At 38.6% G+C, this 20,961-nt stretch overlaps 1 protein-coding gene across 1 annotated transcript in view; it reads right to left on the bottom strand.

The window, feature by feature from the left end:
* ATR (ATR serine/threonine kinase) overlaps positions 1 to 19,934 on the bottom strand; it is a 111,393-nt gene extending 91,459 nt beyond the window's left edge. The window contains exons 1-4 of the mRNA XM_069563429.1: positions 19,518 to 19,934; positions 4,649 to 4,740; positions 3,379 to 3,528; positions 802 to 1,679 (exon numbers count right to left, since the gene is read on the bottom strand). Of these exons, the coding sequence (XP_069419530.1) occupies positions 802 to 1,679; positions 3,379 to 3,528; positions 4,649 to 4,740; positions 19,518 to 19,576 (1,179 nt within the window). The 5' untranslated portion in view covers positions 19,577 to 19,934. The remainder of the gene's footprint in view (positions 1 to 801; positions 1,680 to 3,378; positions 3,529 to 4,648; positions 4,741 to 19,517) is intronic.
* Between the last annotated feature and the right edge of the window lie 1,027 nt (positions 19,935 to 20,961).

Here is a 20,961-nt window from a genome sequence, read left to right as displayed (position 1 = left end):
ATAGATAGCAAAAATGCATTAGGTATCAAGATCCCAAAGAAGGTAAATTATTTTCAGAGTCTCATCAAACAAAACAAAAACCTAAGTTAATCTAATTATTTCACAGTGTATATATAGACACATATATAGCTTTATATCTAGAATTATGGTTCTATAGTTTTAGAAGGCCTAAGACAAATCCTTCTAGAACCTGTTTTCCCTTGACCAAAAGAAAAATTCTACAAGAAAATGACTAACTTCTTTTATACAACAAATCTAGCAAGATTTACAGATAAAGTAAAATATTATTACATATAAATTAAAATATTTAATCAATTTATTGCATATCTATTGTATCACTCCCACAGTTCAAATAGAAAAAAAATAGTCATAACTAGTCATACATAATTTGGCATGACTAGTACTATATACTCATAGATTTTCTAGAAGTGATCGATTATAACCTGACAAAGAAAAAGTCTAGGTGAGTGCTCAGAGTTTTTGCAATGAAGTTGATACCTGGCCCCCTTTTAATTAATAATGCAACAAACATGTTTACTCTTCACAAACTCTACTTTAAAACATTCTACTCCATTGGCAATTCATTACCAACATAGTGAACAAATCTTTCTGAAACCAAATTAAAAATCCATAATAGGAAGTCAAAGTAGATTATAAAAAGTATCCCATTCTGAATGTACATTATTATAGATATTCTCGCAACCAAAAAAAGATATTCTATTTCCTCTTTATTACTTTTGCACAATGCATACACTTAAAGCAAAAATATATGCTTAACAAGTAACCTTAAAAATGACTTACCTCCACATCTGCCTGAACTCCAAGCACATCTACAAGAGCTTTACAAATATTTCTCACATAAACCTTCCTGACTTGTAAAGCAGATTCATACCCAGCTGGCACATATTTAAGGAAATACTGCAGTAAGTGGCACAAAGCTGCTTTTAGCAAATCAGACTTAAGCTGCAAAAGCACACCATCTTCAAACATGACACAGAGTTTTTCTAGCAGCATATTTAAGTAGACAGGCTCAATATTTCTATAAGCTTCTGTTTCAGAGGAGAACAGGGTCTTTATCAGCTTTGATAATGGCTCTTCATAGAGTTTCAACTGGTTAGCATCCATTTGTACTAGTTGTTTTAATAATTCGAAAAATGAGCTGAAAAAAGTGCTGGCTGGCTGTGCTGGTAGTCCTCCAAGCTCAAAGAGTTCAGTTAAAAGACTAATTGCTAAGGATTTAACTTTTGGACTCCCATACTCTAGCAGAACACAACCTATCTGCCAAAGGAAGAGTTCCTGCCTTCTAAAAAACACAATTGCAATGATACGAATAAGAACTGTCAATAAAGTGACTTCAATAAACTCTAAATTTTGCATGTTCATGAGCTGCAAAGGAGCTGGCTGTAAATATCCTACATGTTCATCGAATTGACTTAAAAACCGGTGAACTACCACTGGCCATTCCACAAAGTGTTCTACTGCATATCTTTTGTGGAAGTAAATCAAGTCTTCAAAAAGATGCAATAATTCCTTCATCAGTACTCCAAAAATAGCAGGACTCTTGCTTTTAAAAAGAAATAATAATGCACAGATGACTTCACAGATTTTTTTGTGTAACATATGACAGGATGGAGTGGCTGCAATCCGCAGAAGTCTTGTTATGATCCAATTACTGAATTCTTTGAAATAAACAGAAAAAGATATTAAATAAATAAGTATATTAGAGTGCTACTTAATTTGCTAAATGCTTGATTTATTTTTAAAGTATAAACTTCATTGACAAAATAGTCTAAAACATTCCCTACACAATGGAAACATATTATAATAATTTAGAGTACCAGTTTGGAGTCAGACAAGATTCTAGCTTTCCACTTAGTAGTTGTGTCCTTCTAAATCCTACAATATAATTTCCTGAACTTTTAAATTGCAACTAAGAGATATATATTTTATATTACAGTGTAGCATAAATATGAATATTATATTTAATAAATGATACAAGTTTCATAAAATATTACTTATTCTGCAATGTTCTATGATATTTCTAGTCAATTATATTTCATCTTTAATACCCACTAAATGAGTTATAACCTGTTGTTTAAAAGTCAGTGCAGCAAAGAATATAGATTAACAAGTATTTATATTTTTCCAGTGGTCATGTATGGATGTGAGAGTTGGACTGTGAAGAAAGCTGAACGCCGAAGAATTGATGCTTTTGAACTGTGGTGTTGGAGAAGACTCTTGAGAGTCCCCTGGACTGCAAGGAGATCCAACCAGTCCGTTCTAAAGGAGATCAGTCCTGGGTATTCATTGGAAGGACCAATGCTAAAGCTGAAACTCCAATACTTTGGCCACCTCATGCGAAGAGTTGACTCATTGGAAAAGACCCTGATGCTGGGAGGGACTGAGGGCAGGATGAGAAGGGGACCACAGAGGATGAGATGGCTGGATGGCATCACCGACTCAATGGACGTGAGTTTGGGTGGACTCTGGGAGTTGGTGATGGGCAGAGAGGCCTGGCGTGCTGCAATTCATGGGGTTGCAAAGAGTCGGACACGACTGAGCAACTGAACTGAACTGATAATGTATTAGTAGTTTAATAAGTACCATGCCAGAGCACTTTGTATCAACAGAGCATAAAGAAAGCGTAACTAAGCTAGTCCTAGCATAGACCATCAGTAATCGTCAGAAAAGACTTTTTAGAGGACATACTATCAAAGTTGACTCTTAAGATTCAAGCAAAAAATTTTAAAATACTCTATGCATTGTACAGAAAAAAAGATATTTGCTTTACATCTCTTTATGATGAAGCTAACAAAGGGACAAAAGTAGTGAGAATAAGGAGAAAAGCCTGGAAAAAAATTTCAACATCCAGAATGGGAGTAGTAAGCTTGTTCTGAGAGGGCCAAATATGAAATATTTCAGGCATGAGGGCCATATATGAAATATTTCAGGCTTGAGGGCCATATGATCTCCATGTCAACTACTCAGTTGCCTCTGAAGTAGCTGCAGACAATACATAAATGAATGATCATGGCTATGTTCTGACAAAACTTTGTTTCCAGAAATAGGCAGCCAGTCTATGAGCCATGGTTTGCTAATGCATGATCTAAGAAAAGACATTATCAAAAACAGAAAAAAGAAAACTGCTTAAATGTTCAATGGCGTATAAACATTTTCAGTTACTTCTGCTCCATTTGTGGTATCTAGTTCCTAATAAAAGAAAACAAGTATGCATGAAATAAAACCATTTCGCTCCCTCAACTTATAGCAAATTTGACCAAAATACACATAACAATATGTTTGTGACATTTCAGGAGAGCAGAAGAGGCAGAATTCATAAAAGAGATCAAAAATAAATGTACAAACAGCAGAACTTACCAATACAACTGCCTCTGGCTTCATTTTGCCCATGGCTTCCATTCACATTTACAAACATAAGTGGGGAGGACTTCATGATATGTTGGATGAAATCAAGCAACATCACAGAGGTTGGCTGAGAGTCAGTTTTCTTTACAAGTTCCAGAGCAACTAAAACAACAAAAGATTCATTTTAAAAAGTCATAACAAATTAAATGGCAGTTTTTTTGTTAAGTAACTAGTCTTTGGTGACAAGAATTATGTCCAGTACAGTGTTTATGATAAATTCATGGGACTAAACACTACAATCCTATCTTCCTAATTTTAAATGTTTAATAATCACATGTATTCATCTGTCATATATCCATTTACCAAACATGTAGGCTATAGGTCTATAATATTCCTGGCACTGTGTTAAAATCTGAGGATTAAAAAAAACACCCTAACAATCAGGTGAGGGAGTCAGACAAATAAACTAGTAATTATATCAATAATATGATGTGTTAACTACACTAATCTACAATAAATGAAACAAGGGTCTGGAAAGAGCCTGCGAAGGAGCTGATTCCTATATGATGAGAAGTTGGTCAAACAGAGAGGGTAAGGACAAGTGGTCTAAACAGATGGAGTACCATATGAAAACACATTTTGCAAGTACTCAGTAGTCCTTTGTTATTTTTCAGGAACTCAAAATTTTACTGATTGAAAAAGAAAGGCTAGATGACTACGGTAATTCTTAAAATCTATGTCAAATTTGGAACTAAATTTATAAATCATGAGCCACATGCCACTCCAGATTGTCCCTTCCATGTAATTTCAACAGACATGGCACATATGACACCATCTTACCAAGTTGGTAGTATTTGTCTTTTAAATTGTCACAAACAGTAAATAGTTGATTCAACAACTCACAGAATCTTATTACCTTCCATAGACAAAGTGGCCAACTCTTATACAAAGAGTTTCTTAAAATGGCATTTGCTGTTTTTCAACCACTGACATAAGACCTATCTAAAAGAGAACTGGCCAAATATTTTTATTTAAAATAATTCATATATCAAAGAAGAATCAGTGGCAAGCACTATCTAGATAACAATGAGGAAAACAGAATTATTTTAAAAGTGTAAATCACATTATATAATAAGTAATACATACTTTAATATGAACAACAAGTAACTATCATAAATCCTAACTATATATCTAAAGCTACATGGAGAAAAATGCTACTATAATGTGCATACATGAAAAAGAAAACAATTCATGATTTATATCAGAAATAACTGTTTCTTACCAACATTTACATCTGTAAGTATTCGGTCAATGAACTGACATAGAATTTGTCTTGGCTTCTGTACAACAGTATTATATTCCTCTGGACTGGCACTAAAACACAAATAAAATGCTTTTAACCCTCAAAGGGATGATACCATGGATGATACCACTCTAACGGCAGCAAGCGAAGATGAGTTAAAGACCCTCTTGATGAGAGTGAAGGAGGAGACTGAAAAAGCCAGCTTAAAACTAAATATTAAAAAACTAATATCATGGCATCCAGCCCCATTACTTCATGGCAAATAGAAGGGGAAAAGGTGGAAACAGTGACAGATTTCATCGTCTTGAGCTCTAAAATCACTGTGAATGGTGACTGCAGCCATGAAATCAGAAGACAATTGCTTCTTGGCAGGAAAGCTATGACAAACCTAGACAGTGTGTTGAAAAGCAGAGACATCACTCAGCCAACAAAGGTCCAACTCAGTCAAGGCTATGGTCTTCCCAATGGTCATGCAGGGTTGTGAGAGCTAGACTGTAAAGAAGGCAGAGCACCAAAGAATTAATGCCTCTGAATTGTGGTGCTAGAGAAGACTCTTGAGAATCCCTTGGACAGCAAGGAGATCAAACCAGGCAATCTTAATGGAAATCAACCCTGAATACTCATTGGAAGGACTGATGTTAAAGTTGAAGCACCAGTATTTTGGTTACCTGATGTGAACAGCCAACTCTGGAAAAGTCCCTGATGGCAGGGACTGAGGGCACAAAGAAAGAGGGTGTCAGAGGATAAGATGGCTGGATGGCATCACCAATGCAATGGACATGAAGTGAAGTTGCTCAGTCGTGTCCAACTCTTTGTGACCCCACGGACTGTAGCCTACCAGGTTCCTCCATCCATGGGATTTTCCAGGCAAGAATACTGGAGTGGGTTGCCATTTCCTTCTCCAGGAGATCTTCCCGACCCAGGGATTGAACCCAGGTCTCCCACATTGTAGGTAGATGCTTTACCGTCTGAGCCATCAGGGAAGCAATGGACATGAACTTGGGCAAACTCTAGGAGATGATGAGGGACAGGGAGGCTTGGCGTGCTGCAATCCATGGGGTCAAAAATAGTTGGACATGAGTGGGCGAATGAACAACAACCCTTAAAGGGACTCACGATTTCATCTGTAAAGAATTCTCTAAAGTTGTACTTACCAAATGTGTTTAGTTTTAATGTTGACACTGATAGTATTCTGCAAAGTATACAATCTGCAAAGTCTAGACCTGTCTTGCCCAATATGGTAAACCTTTATCACACGCTATTGAGAACCTGATATATAGTTAGTCCAAAATGAGATGTGCTACAAGTATAAAATACACATTGGATTTGGAATATTCACTACCAAAAATGTGTAATACTGCATTAATAATTTTATATTAATTACATGTCAAAATGATAACATCTGGATATACTGAGTTAAATAATATATGTTGGGTTTCTTTAGTTTCTTTTATTTTAATTGAAGCATAATTGACTTATGACATTGTATTAGTTTCTGATATACAGCAAAGTAAATCAGTTATCATATATTCTTTTCCATATTATTTTCAATTATGGTTTATTACAGGATATTCAATATAGCTTTCTGTGCTATACAATAGGATGCTGTTGTTTATCCATCTGTATATAATAATTTGCATCTGCTGCTGCTGCTGCTAAGTCACTTCAGTTGTGTCCGACTCTGTGTGATCCCATTGACGGCAGCCCACCAGGCTCCCCCGTCCCTGGGATTCTCCAGGCAAGAACACTGGAGTGGGTTGCCATTTCCTTCTCTAATGCATGAAAGTGAAAAGTGAAAGTGAAGTCACTCAGTCGGGTCTGACCCTCAGGGACCCCATGGACTGCAGCCTTCCTGGCTCCTCCATCCATGTGATTTTCCAGGAAAGAGTACTGCTAGTCCCAAACTCCCAGCCCAATTCTCCCCTGCTCCCCACCTTTGGCAGCCATAAGTCTGTTCCCTATATGTGAGTCTGTTTCTGATTCAAAAATAAGTTCATTTGTGTTGTATTTTAAATTTCACATATAAGTAATATATACAATATGGTAATAATATATATTGCTAAAATTAATTTCACCTATTTCCTTTTTGTAATGTAGCATTTTGTAATATGGGAAACTTTCAATTATATACGTGACTTCCTTCATATTTCTGTTGAATAGATCTAGACTTCTAGAAAAATCAAAAGAAAACAGTTTCTTCAACAAAGAAATTCCAAGGGAAAAAAAGAGAGAAGAAACTTATAAAGAAGACTTAAGAGCTATATCAACCCAGGATGTCAGGATTGAGAACACGTGTACACCTGTGGCGGATTCATGTTGAACTACGGCAAAACCAACACAATACTGTAAAGTAAAAAAATAATAATAATAAATTTTTTAAAAAAAGCTGTATCGACCAAGCACAATGGCTGATCCTACATTGGATTCTGAATCAAGAATAAAAACTAATACCATAAATAACAACTGGGGAAATTTGAGCAGACTAGATATTTGATGGTGGTTTTTTTTTTTGAGGATATTTGATGTTTTTAAGAAATTAAAGTTTAAGGTATGAAAATGGTATTGTGGTATGTCTAAAAAGTCTTTACACTTTAGAAATAAATAGTGGTATTTATTGATAAAATGATGTCTGGAATTTGCTGCAAAGTACTCTGAGGAGTAGATTTAAATCTATTAAGAAATCTATTTAAATATATTGAGAAATAGATTTAAGGGACTAGATCTGATAGAGTGCCTGATGAACTATGGACAGAGGTTCATGACATTGTATAGGAGACAAGGAGCAAGACCATCCTCAAGAAAGAGAAATGCAAAAAAGCAAAATGGCTGTCTGAGAAGGCCTTACAAACAGCTCTGAAAAGAAAAGAAGCAAAAAAACAAAGGAGAAAAGGAAAGATATACCCATTTGAATACAGAGTTCCAAACAATAGCAAGGAGAGATAAGAAAGCCTTCCTCAGTGATCAGTGCAAAGAAACAGAGGAAAACAATAGAATGGGAAAGACTAGAGATCTCTTCAAGAAAATCAGAGATACAAAGGGAAGATCTCATGCAAAGATGGTCTCAATAAAGGACAGAAATGTTAGGACCTAACAGAAGCAGAAGATATTAAGAGGTGGTAGCAAGAATACACAGAAGAACTATACAAAAAAGATCTTTACAACACAGATGATCATGGTGTGATCAGTCACCTAGAGCCAGACATCCTAGAACGTGAAGTCAAGTGGGCCTTAGGAAGCATCACTATGAACAAAGCTAGTGGAGGTGATGGAATTCCAGTTGAGCTATTTCAAATCCTTAAAGATGATGCTATGAAAGTGCTGCACTCAATCTGTCAGCAAATTTGGAAAACTCAGCAGTGGCCACAGGACTGGAAAAGGTCACTTTTCATTCCAATCCCTAAGAAAGGCAATGCCAAAGAATGCTCAAACTACCACACAATTGCACTCATCTCACATGCTAGTAAAGTAATGCTCAAAATTCTCCAAGCCAGGCTTCACCAATACGTGAACTGTGAACTTCCTGATGTTCAAGCTGGTTTTAGAAAAGGCAGAGGAACCAGAGATCAAATTGCCAACATCTGCTGGATCATCAAAAAAGCAAGAGATATCCAGAGAAACATCGATTTCTGCTTTATTGACTATGCCAAAGCCTTTGACTGTGTGGATCACAATAAACTGTGGAAAATTCTGAGAGAGATGGGAATCCCAGAGCACCTGACCTGCCTCTTGAGAAATCTGTATGCAGGTCAGGAAGCAACAGTTAGAACCAGACATGGAACAACAGACTGGTTCCAAATAGAAAAAGGAGTATGTCAAGGCTGTATGTTGTCACCCTGCTTATTTAATTTATATGCAGAATACATTATGAGAAACACTGGTCTGGAGGAAGCACAAGCTGGAATCAAGATTGCCAGGAGAAATATCAGTAACGTCAGATATGCAGATGACACCACCCTTATGGCAGAAAGCTAAGAAGAACTAAAGAGCCTCTTGATGAAAGTGAAAGAGGAGAGTGAAAAAGTTGGCTTAAAGCTCAGCATTCAGAAAGCTAAGATCATGGCATCCAGTCCCATCACTTCATGGCAAATAGATGGGGAAACAGTGGAAACAGTGAGAGGCTTTATTTTTGGGGGGCTTCAAAATCACTGCAGATGGTGACTGTAGCCATGAAATTAAAAGACTTTTACTCCTTGGAAGGAAAGTTATGACCAACCTAGACAGCATATTAAAAAGCAGAGACATTACTTTGTCCACAAAGGTCCATCTAGTCAAGGCTATGGTTTTTCCAGTTGTCATGTATGGATGTGAGAATTGGACTATAAAGAAAGCTGAATGGCAAAGAATTGATGCTTTTGAACTGTGGTGTTAGATAAGACTCTTGAGGGTCCCTTGGACTGCAAGGAGATACAATCACTCCATGCTAAAGGAAATCAGTCCTGAGTGTTCACTGGAAAGATTAATGTTGAAGCTGAAACTCCAATACTTTGGCTACCTGATGTAAAGAGCTGACTCATTTGAAAAGACCCTGATGCTGGGAAAGATTGAAGGCAGGAGGAGAAGGGAATGACAGAGGATAAGATGATTGGATGGCATCACTGACTCAATGGACATGAGTTTGGGTAAATTCCAGGAGTTGGTGATGGACAGGGAGGCCTAGCATGCTGTGGTCCATGGGGTCGCAAAGAGTCGGACATGAGTGAGCAGCTGAACTGAAATGAACTAAACTCTGAGGAGAGGAATAGAGCCATTAATTGATTATTATCATTATGTAAAATGGGAAATCTATATACTATTTTCTCTTTTATTGTATGTTCTAAACTTTCCACAATAAAAATTCAATAGGCTCAGACGGTAAAGCGTCTGTCTGCAATGCGGGAGACCCGGGTTCAATTCCTAGGTCGGGAAGACCCACTGGAGAAGGAAATGGCAATCCACTCTAGCACTCTTGCCTGGAAAATCCCATGGACGGAGGAGCCTGATAGGCTACAGTCCATGGGGTTGCAAAGAGTCGGACACGACTGAGCAACTTCACCCAAGAACAACCAAGAAAAAGTAATATTAAAAGGAGATACAATAATTAATCTGAGCAAGAGTATTCTAGAATCCTGAATGAATTCAACTTGAGTTCTATAATTTTGTATAAGTAACCAAGGAATAGAACATAAGAATATAATACAAAGTCTGTATTCCACTACATGATGAGGAATCATAAAGCCAATGATGTAATAAACAAACACTGAGTGCCTATACTGAACTGAACTGAACTGAACTGAATGTACCAGAGAACTCATCAGAAGCTACTATTGGGAAGGTAAAAGATAGTTTAATGGAGGAGACTGATAAGTCAATCTAGCCCTCTATCCAAACCGGATTATGATTTAATCACCAAAACAGTTAACACAGGTGGAAACACAGGTATGGGGAGGAAAAAACCCCAGTTTTAGAAACAGCGAGTTTAAGGTCTCAAAGGAACTAAGTGGGATGTCCAAAAGACTGTTGGAATAACAGTTCTAGACCTCAAGTGAAATGGGATATAGATTAACTAGCCTAGAGATACAGACTAAGTTATTGATATATAATAGTACATATCAAGCAAAGCTAAACATACTGTATTATTTCATATTTCACATGAAATAAAAGCAGGAAATTAGACCCTAATTTTCACATGAGAAAGTTGATTCTTATGCAAATTATATAATCTACCAGTATTAGAGCTAGTAGCAGTGGAAGCCTTGAATAAGAATGCAAAGGTAGTAAGTAACAGGAAAGCCAAAGACAGAACCTTAGGGTTAGAGAAGCCATGAGGAGAAAAGCAAAGGGTCAGAGAAACAGAAAAGCCATGAGAGATGTGTTCTAGAATCCAAGGAGGTGAGAATTCTAAGGAGGGAGCTGTCAACAAGATCAAATAAAATTAGTTAAAATGTCCTTTGCATATATATATTAGATGGTAAAATACATTTAACATAAAATTTGCCACCTTAACCTTTAAGAGTACAGTTCTGTGGCATTAAGCACATTCACATTATCCTACACCATCACCATCATCCCTCTCTAGCACTTTTTCATCTTCCCAAACTGAAACTGTACTCGGTAAACAATTATCTCCCGACTTCCTCCTCCTCTTCCTACAATTCTGTTTCTATGAATTTAACTACATCATACAAGTTATATTCTATATTTGTCCATTGTGACTGACTTATTTCACTTCGCATATGTCTTCACAGTTCATGCCTGTTGTAACATGTGTCAGAATTTCCTTCCTTTTTAAGGCTAAACAATATTCTAGATACTTTGTGCATATATCACATTTTATCTACCTTTCCACAGATACTTGAGCTGCTTCCACCATTTAGCTTCTGTGAATAATGCCCCTACAAAGGTGAGAACACAATATCTGTTTTATTCCCTTTCAGTTATTTTGGGTATATACATAGACATGAAATGTAAGATTGTATGGTAATATTCTACGTTTAATTTTTTTGAGAAACTGCCATACTGCTTCCACAATAGCTGCACCATTTTACAGCCCTAACAGTTTACAGAGGTTCCAATTTTTCCTTATCCTCACCAACACTTGTTATTTTGTTTGTTTTTTTTTTAATAGTACCCATCCTCATGGGGTTGCAATGATATCTCTGTAGTTTTGATTCACAATTTCCTAGTAATTAGGGATGTTGAACATCTTTTCATGTGCCTTTTGCCCATTTGTCTTTCTTTGGAGAAAGTCTACTCAAGACCTTTCTTTATTTTTAAGTCTCATGCTCTACTGACCATCTCCTCATTTTTAAATCAGGTTAATTTTCTGGTTGCTGTTGATAATGAGTTATAGTTCTTAATAACTTTTGGATGATAACTCCTTACAGATATATGATTCGCAAACATTTTCTTTCCTTCCCTGGGTAGTCTTTTCACTCTGCTGATACTGTACTGTATAAAATTTTTAATTTTGATAATTTAAAATGTAATTTATTTTTTGATATGCTGTCATGCTTTTGGTGTCATATTCAGAAATCACTGCCAAATCCAATGTCATGAAGCTTTTACCCTAAGAGTTCTAAGAGTTTTACAGTTTTTACTCTTTCATTTAGGTCTTTGATCCATTTTAAGCTGATTTTTTTTAACGTCCTTTGAATTTTAAAATTTTAATGTAGAGGTAAAGGCAGAAGCCAGATTTTAAAAGGTTGAAAAACAAATGAAATGTGAATATTGAGAAGAGCATGCTCTTTCTAAAGCTTGACCATGAAACGAAGGGAAGAATTGGAGTTGGCACTAACTAAATGAATACATGAGATCAAGACAACTTTGTTTTGTTTCCCTTAAGATGAAGAGACTTGAACAACTAATTCTTGGAACTTGGCTTTCCTTCCTGGGATCCATGTTTAAGTAGAGAGACTCCTTGGATAGCATGATTAGCATTAGTTATAATGATAATCATTAATATATATTTATTAATATAGGATGAAAAGAGTAAAGGTACTAATAATAAATTCAAAAGACAAATAAAGCAAGATGCCTTGCTTCAAGGAAGTTGCTGGGGAGAGGGGAAGAACACACAAAAACAATAATCAAGCATTATATACACCCGCAGCAGGAAATAACTAACTCTGCCTAGAGGACTCGGGGAAAGCTGTGTATAAGTGATGGGCTTACTCCATCACTTCTACTGGTAAAACAGCTGAGGATATATTAGGTAAGCTGGTTATTCACAAAAAATAAAATTAAGTATTTCATATAAATAACTTATAACATCTACATAGTACTGTAAATGTACATATATTTTCCCACTTAAACAATGCTAAAAGAAAAAATGAGAAAGCTAATTATTTTCTTGATTATTCAATCACAAAGTCCAATTATAATTGATTACATACAGGACCCAAGGCATCTACAGTTTATAACTGCCATGATGGAAATGGTCCTGATACATAGTAAACAGTCCAAAAAACTTTGTTGAATGAATCAATGGTTCATAAGAATCTTTCTGAATCTTATGCCTCCTTCATCCTTAATGTGTAATCTTTTGCGAACCTGCAGAATATCTACCAATAGACCATAGGATCCTAGAGGTGGGAGATTATGTTTCTCTATGAATTTCTGCACTACCAAGAGACCATAAGCTGCTGCAGAAGAGAAACTGTGTTTTAATTCTCTTTGCATTGCCTATACCCCACCTAGAACTGTGTCCTGTTTGACAAAAAAATCACTAACTGAAATAATAAATATTTACAAATAATGTAAACCCTAGGCACACAGAATCAAAGAATAAGTAGTTGTATTTATACATCAAAGAGAAAAAACTATGTTGTTTATCTTATTATTTAATCCAGAACTGGCCAATAGAAATATAATGCAAGCCACATGCATAATTATAAATTTTCTAATAATCACATTAAGAATGTAAAGAGAAACAGGCAATTTTCATCACAATAATATGTCAAAAATATTATCTGAAAATGTAATCAATATAAAAATTATTAACGAGATTGTTTATACTCCTTTTGGGAACTAAGTCTTTGAAACCTAGTATCTCATATTTATAGCATATCTCAGTTTTAGATTAGACACATGTGAAATGCTCAATGGCCACATAAAGTTGGTGTCTATAGTGTACTCTAGGACATCACAGATTTAAATATAACCAAAAATTTTTCAAGTCTGAAATTACAAGGTAACATGACTTGTTTTAGACAAAATCAGGAGATTTTGTCATAAACCAAGTGTAATTTGACAAGTGTCACTTAAAAACGTGAATGAGGAGGTCTGTGGTGAAGAGGAACTGGGATTGTGGGTGGTGGTGAGAGTTTCCTATAAAGTCTAAGTTTGTAAAAAAGACTATGCATTCATGTGTCATCTGCATAATTTTAAAAAATCAGTTTATAAAGGTGAAGTGATTATCATTTATTAGATATACTATTAGAATAAAGAAATTCATGGGAGGGTAAGCATTTCTTATTTTGCAACCTCAACCTTAGAACTGAGCTTAAGAGGGTATACTTTTTCAAAAGTATACAATAATATTTGGGTGGTAATTTTAGTATCACATAGAGTTTGGATTCATTTAACAAACACTTTAGCACTTCACCTGGGCAAGCATCAAATGCCAGGAAAACCAAGATACCATGTATTTACCAAGTTGATGCTTTTGAAGTGTGGTGTTGGAGAAGACTCTTGAGAGTCCCTTGGACTGCAAGGAGATCAAACCAGTCAATCTTAAAGGAAATCAGTTCTGAATATTCATTGGAAGGACTGATGCTGAAGCTGAAGCTTCAATACTTTGGCCACCTGATGCAAAGGGCTAACTCATTAGAAGAGACCCTGATGCTGGGAAAGATTGAAGGCAGGAGGAGAAGGAGATGACAGAGGATGAGACAGTTGGATGGCATCACCGACTCAACAGACATTGAGTTTGAGCAAGCTCCGGGAGCTGGTGATGGACAGGGAAGCCTGGCATGCTGCAGTCCATGGCGTCACAAGGAGTTGGACACAACCGAGCAACTGAACTGAACTGATGTATCTCCCCTAAACCAATGAGTAGTTTAAAGGACAAAAAAGTAAGAAGGCAATTTTAACACAGTGTGGTTGAGAGTTAATACAGCCAAGACAGAACATAGAAGGGACACTAAGTCCTGAGCAGGACCTGGAGGAGTCAAGCCTCCTTGGAGGAGTCAAGGCTCCCTGGAGGAGGTGACACAAAGTAGAATCCCTAGGAGGCTAGGGAGGTAAAATAAGGGAAGGAAGGCGGGTATTCCTGTGGAGGAAACATGTGTAAGGGCTCAGGAAAAAGAACATAAGCTGCTCTAGAAACTGTCAGAGCGTCTGCATGGCCAAAGACCAGGAAGGCATTATCTGGAAATGAAGCTGAAGAGGGACGATAAGGTCAAAGCTCAAAGAACCGACTAAAGAGTTTGAATTCTGTACTAAAGGCGATGGGACAGCAAAAGGTTCTAAGTAGCTGAATGAATTTACATGTTTTTAAAACATGAATTCAACTATGTTAATTCCAGAGCTTCCTACTGAACTTAAATTCTACCCTATAAAGTGCTAAAGTATCTGGCCTCTGCGTACCCCTCCATCCTTAATACTGCTCTCCTCTTTGCTCCTATGTTCCAGGCTTCTTCCTCTTCTTTACAAAGCAGGCTTATTCCCACCTAGGGATCTTTGTATTTCCTACTCCATCTCAGACACTTCTTTCAGTTTCACATTATGAGCTTCTTCTCACCATCTAAACCTTCTCTAGTGGCTAATGTTGCTGCTCTGCAGTCCCTCATCTCCCTCCCATTGTCTCATTTAACATTTTGATGGGAACTATCACTATTGGAAAATATTTTGTGATTACAATGAAATTTTAAACAGGAAAGTCAGAGATGGTCCTCGGAAATGATATCTGAATGGAATCAGCCAGTGTTTAAGACAGAAGAAACAACAAGTATAAAGGAATGAAGGCAGGAACGACCTTGGTGTACTCTAAAAATAAAGCCAACGTCATTGGAGTAGAGTGGGCAAGGGATGAATACACGGCTGTGAGATCAAAGGTAGGCAGAAGCCAGATCATGGTGGACCTTAGAGGCTCTGGGAAGGAGTTTGGATTTTATTTTAAGTATGCTGGAAAACCAAGGGAAGATTTTGAGCAGGGGAATAATGTTACAAAATCTACAATATGATTCATGGTTGTAAAAATCACTTTGGTTGCTGAGCAGGAAATCCACTGTGAGTGGGTAAAAGTAGAAATGAAGAAATTAACTGGGAAATTACTTTAATAGTCTAGATAAGAAATTATGGTGATAGCAGTGGAGATGGTGAAAAGTGTTTTTTTAAAGATAGGGTGGACAGGATTTGCTGATGGATTATTAAGGCATAAAGGAAAAAAAAGTAAGGATAACTCTTAGGCTTTTGGTTGGTAGATTTATAACCTGGGGAAGGAACAGATTTAAGGACAGTAAATCACAACTGCTGCTTTAAATATATTAATCTTAATTTCTGAGTGTAGATGTTGAGTAAGAACCTAACATATATCTTTGGGCTAGAGATATAAATTTGGGAGCCTTCAGCATATGCATGCATGTGTGCTAAGTCACTTTAGTCATGTCTGATTCATTTTTGAGCTATGGACCATAGTCCACCAGGCTCCTCTGTCCATGGGATTCTCCAAGCAGGAATACTGGAGTGGGTTGCCATGTTCTCCCCCAAGGGATCTCCCTGACCCAAGGATCAAACCCATGTCTCTTACATCTCCTGCACTGGCAGGTGAATTCTTTACCACTAGCACCACCTGGGAAACCCTATCAGCACATCAGTTCAGTTCAGTTGAGTCGCTCAGTCATGTCCGACTCTTTGCAACCCCATGAATTGCAGCACGCCAGGCCTCCCTGTCCATCACCAATTCCTGGAGGTCACTCAAACTCACGTCCATCAAGTCAGTGATGCCATCCAGCCATCTCATCCTCTGTGGTCCCCTTCTCATCCTGCCCCCAATCCCTCCCAGCAGCAGAGTCTTTTCCAGTGAGTCAACTCTTCACATGAGGTGGCCAAAGTACTGGAGTTTCAGCTTTAGCATCATTCCTTCCAAAGAAATCCCAGGGCTGATCTCCTTCGAATGGACTGGTTGGATCTCCTTGCAGTCCAAGGGACTCTCAATCAAGAGTCTTCTCCAACACCACAGTTCAAAAGCATCAATTCTTCGGTGCTCAGCTTTCTTTACAGTCCAACTCTCACATCCATACATGACCACTGGAAAAACCACAGCCTTGACTAGACGGACCTTTGTTGGCAAAGTAATGTCTCTGCTTTTGAATATGCTATCTAGGTTGGTCAAAACTTTTCTTCCAAGGAGTAAGTGTCTTTTAATTTCATGGCTGCAGCCACCATCTGCAGTGATTTGGGAGCCCTCCCAAAAAAGTCTGATACTGTTTCCACTGTTTCCCCATCTATTTCCCATGAAGCGATGGGACCAGATGCCATGATCTTCGTTTTCTGAATGTTGAGCTTTAAGCCAACTTTTTCACTCTCCACTTTCACTTTCCTCAAGAGGCTTTTTAGTTCCTCTTCACTTTCTGCCATAGGCAATATTTAAAGCCATGGGACTAGACAAGTTACTGAGGAATAAGATGGAAAGAGGGGTTTGTGTGGTTAAGAATCCACCTTGCAATGCAGGGAACACTGGTTTGATCCCTAGTCTGGTAAGATCCCACAGACTGTGAGGCAACTAAGCCCGTGTGCCACAACTACTCAGCCCACACACCTAGAGCCCATGCTCCAGAACAAGAGAAGCCTCTGCAATGAGAAGACCTCACACTGCAACTAGAGAGCAGCCCCAGCTCGCCACAACTGGAGAAAGGCTGTGTGCAGCAACAAAGACCCATCACAGCCAAAAATAAATAACAATAAATCAATATTAAAAAAGAAAAAAGATGGAAAGAAGACTAAGGATATAGCCTGAAAGCACATACAGAGTCAAGAACGATGCCCAGATTTCTGGTTTGGAAAAATGAATGAACATGGTATCATTTACTGAGATATCCCTACCTCAGCAAATGAGAGAATTAAAAAAAAAAAAAGCTTGGAGAGGTTGGGATATGTGGAGAATTTGTACTGGATATATTGAGTCTTAACTGTACACAGGACACCCAGGGAAAGTGGGTTACACTAACAACTGCCAATATACAGTTGCATTTTGGTTCTACAGGAAGGAAATATGGTTTGGAGACACACATCTGGAGTCATCAAATAGCAGATGGTAGTCAAAGGCAGGAGAATGGGTGAGAATACCAGAAAGGCTATGCAGAGGAAAAAAAGTTCAACCAGCAAAAAACAGGAGTAAAATTTATCCCTGAGAGACAGAGGAAGAAGAGACTACACATTAAATAGTAATCTTACTTTTTTCAGAAATGTAACTGCTGTGATCAATTAAAGGGAGGGGGAGGGGAATGGGGAAATAAAGCTTTGACAGCTTGACTCTGTAAACTTAGCTCCAATAACTGCTATCTCTTTGACTTTAACTCTTCAGTTTTCATGACTCCATTTCTTAATCAAGTGATAGTATCTGCTCCATTCTCCCAGATCATGGAGATACTGGGAGACTGAGTAAGCTTGAAGGAAGCAGTTGCAATGAAAAAATCATGATCATTAAGGACTATTACTAGACAATTCTATGTGTCAGTTTTTCTACTCCTTCTATTAGAATGGCTACAAATGAGTAAAAGGTAACCTAAGTTCTGTTGATGAAAGAGAGTATAAACAAATCCAAGATACTATTATTTTCATTAACAAATATTACAGAGGAAGACAGAAAAGGGAAGAGAAGTATTAATCAATAAGTTCTATATTAAAGCAAGGTGGGGAAAACACACTGAGCTTCACACTGAGCCTGAAAGATGAAATCTATATATCAGTTTCCCATATGAACACTTGCCTTCATCTTATTTTAGAAAGGTAGATGTTACTTTACAAAATGTTAACACAAGTATGCTTGCAACATTCATGCAAAATGGGGAAAAAATTATACACACAACAATAGGATGATTCAGTTAAGATAAGTATGGTCCCTTCATTTATATCCTCCTATTTATGTAACTGAGGAAGACTAAATGTCAATGTCTATAGGATCTACAAGTGGAGATAGACACAAATGTATGGCAAAAACAAAAGGAATTAAATATCCCATGGGATTAATGTCAGTTGTGGCTGTGTGCTAAGTTTTCAAGCAGTTTAAGAAACCGAAAAGCAACTATTCCAATCGACAGTTCAACTGCAGCAGTGGTACAAGCTCACTTATTTTCTATTCATAGTGTATTACAAAAATTAAACAAAAAATCCTGTCTCTCATCTTCAGGCCAGGTTTAGGAAAGGCTATGCGTGTGTTGAATGGGGATAGCAGCCACTGACATGTGTCCCCTCTCTTTCGGCAGCTCTTTTACAGAATTTTACTTTTACTTGGGTGGTAAAGAATCCACCTGCCAATGCAGGAAACGTGGGTTCGTTCCATTGCTGGGGTCGGGAAGACACACTCCAGTATTCTTGTCTGGAAAATCCCTTGGATAAAGGAGCCTGGTTGGCTGCGGACAAAAATGCCATCGACAGAGGAGCCTGGCAGGCTGCAATCCATGGGGTCACAAAGAGTCAGACAGATACGACGTTTACGGGAAATAACAACTTGCAACTGGAACATTAAGCTATCTTCAAATTTTAGCAACATTCTGTGAACATTTATGTTTTGTGGACGTTGTGGGAGATCCCTGGGATTTCTGAGTAAAATAACGTTTTGAAGAGTGGATGATCAGTACGAAAAGGTCCCGTCTCCAGAATGGCCTATAGTTTCATTTAGAAACTTTTTAAAACAACTGGGCTTCCTTGCACAAAATCAGAATGAGTCATTTTTCTTCCGAGGGTAGTTTTGGGTCAAAAAGCTAAATACCAATACCAAATACTAAATACCACCAGTGATCATAAAGCATAGGAGCTGTGGAAAGTGCAGGGGGCAAGCACCCTATCTAAGGGACGAGGCTTTTGAGAAGCAAATGAGTGAAGGAAAGTGACGAGAAAGTGATCAGAAGGCAACTTCCCTCCCGCCGCTGAGGCAATCCCCTGGGGGCTCGGGATGGGGGGTGGGGGGGTGGGGGAAGAACTCCCGCCCGCGGCTGAGGTACAGTGGGATCAACAGACGACCTGTCCCCTCCAACCCGTATCCCGCAGGTCTGCGGCGACTCCCCGCGCCCCGCGACCTTTCAACGGCCTCTCTGAGGGAGAAGCGCTCCAGTCAGCCGTGGAGCATCTCCACAAGGGCCGCGGTCGGGGTTGAGGGGACGCGCGCGACCGGTGAGGAAGAGCACGTTAGACGCCAGCCTGGCCCTACCTGCCCAGCTCCCGGAGGGCTGGGATCATAGACGCCAGTTCCAAGCCATGCTCGCCCATTCTGAGGACGCGCGGCACTCTTCAATTACAACGAGGCGGGCTCCTGGCGTCTCCACAACTACCTCTGGTGAGGAGGCGCGGCGCCCGACGGAGCCTCACGGGGTCCAAAACTCCTCCCGGAAGCCGCGGCCGGTCGGCTCTCTAGGCCTCCGTTAGTTTCCGTGTAGGACCCGGGGGAGGCCTGGAGGCCGTGAGGGGGCGTGGCGAGGGGCGGGACGCGCTCCGGTCCGGTTTCCCGGGCAAGGTTCTCTCTCAGCCTGGAGCGCTCGGCAGGCGAGATTTGGTAGTTTTGGTTTTTGGCTGCTCTGCTCTATCACTCCCAGACACAGAGGCTCAGAGAAGCCAGACCTCTGAATCTGGGGACGACAGGGGCGTGGTGGGGACCAACCCAGAATCCCTCGCATCATAAACTTGAAAACTGAGGCAATTCAGCAGCTAAAGGCCCGGAATTAGATCGCAGGTTTCCTCCCCCACAGAGTCAAGCTCCCAGGTTCCTCATTTTCTACCACTCTCTTGACATCCTTTCTGAGAGTTACGGGGCAGAAGTTGGGCTCCTTCTTGTCCTTTCTGTTTCAGCAGATTTCACCACCTCTCCCTCCCCCAACAACTAGACGTCTCCCTTAGGGTTCCTTGAGAGTTCTCGCACTTTTAGTATTGAAAAAGAGAGTTGAATTGTATTTATTTGTGTTTCATAAAGTAAGCAACAGTGCTATGTATTTAATATATTTATGTCTCCGTTACGGGCATCTATTACCTGTGATTCAATTTTTTTTAAGTAAAATCAGTGGCTTTTGGCTGTGGATATTTTCTAGCTCAACCCAGTTTGTTTATGAAAAATGGTCATAATAAGAAACGGTTAACATGTCAAAATTATGTATTTGATTAGACAAGGCGTGTGGTGTGCTTACATTTGTTACTTAGCAAATGAGAATAATCATTATACAGTATCTTTAAACAAAAAAACTCAAAGTGATGGAGTAACAGCCAAATACACTCCTGCCTCAGGGATTTTTTGCATTTGTTGCACCCTTTGTCACCCTGCTTATTTAACTTCTATGCAGAGTACATCATGAGAAACGCTGGGCTGGAGGAAACAAAAGCTGGAATCAAGATTGCCGAGAGAAATATCAATAACCTCAGATATACAGATGACACCACCCTTATGGCAGAAAGTGAAGAAGAACTAAAGAGCCTCTTGATGAAAGTGAAAGAGGAGAGTGAAAAAGTTGGCTTAAAGCTCAACATTCAGAAAACAAAGATCATGGCATCCGGTCCCATCACTTCATGGCAAATAGATGGGGAAACAGTGGAAACAGTGGCTGACTTTATTTTTCTGGGCTCCAAAATCACTGCAGATGGTGATTGCAGCCATAAAATTAAAAGAC

This window comes from Ovis canadensis, chromosome 1, assembly GCF_042477335.2.
Source record: "Ovis canadensis isolate MfBH-ARS-UI-01 breed Bighorn chromosome 1, ARS-UI_OviCan_v2, whole genome shotgun sequence".
NCBI classification, from domain to species: Eukaryota; Metazoa; Chordata; class Mammalia; order Artiodactyla; family Bovidae; genus Ovis; species Ovis canadensis.
This window is presented reverse-complemented; position numbering and strand designations above follow the sequence as displayed.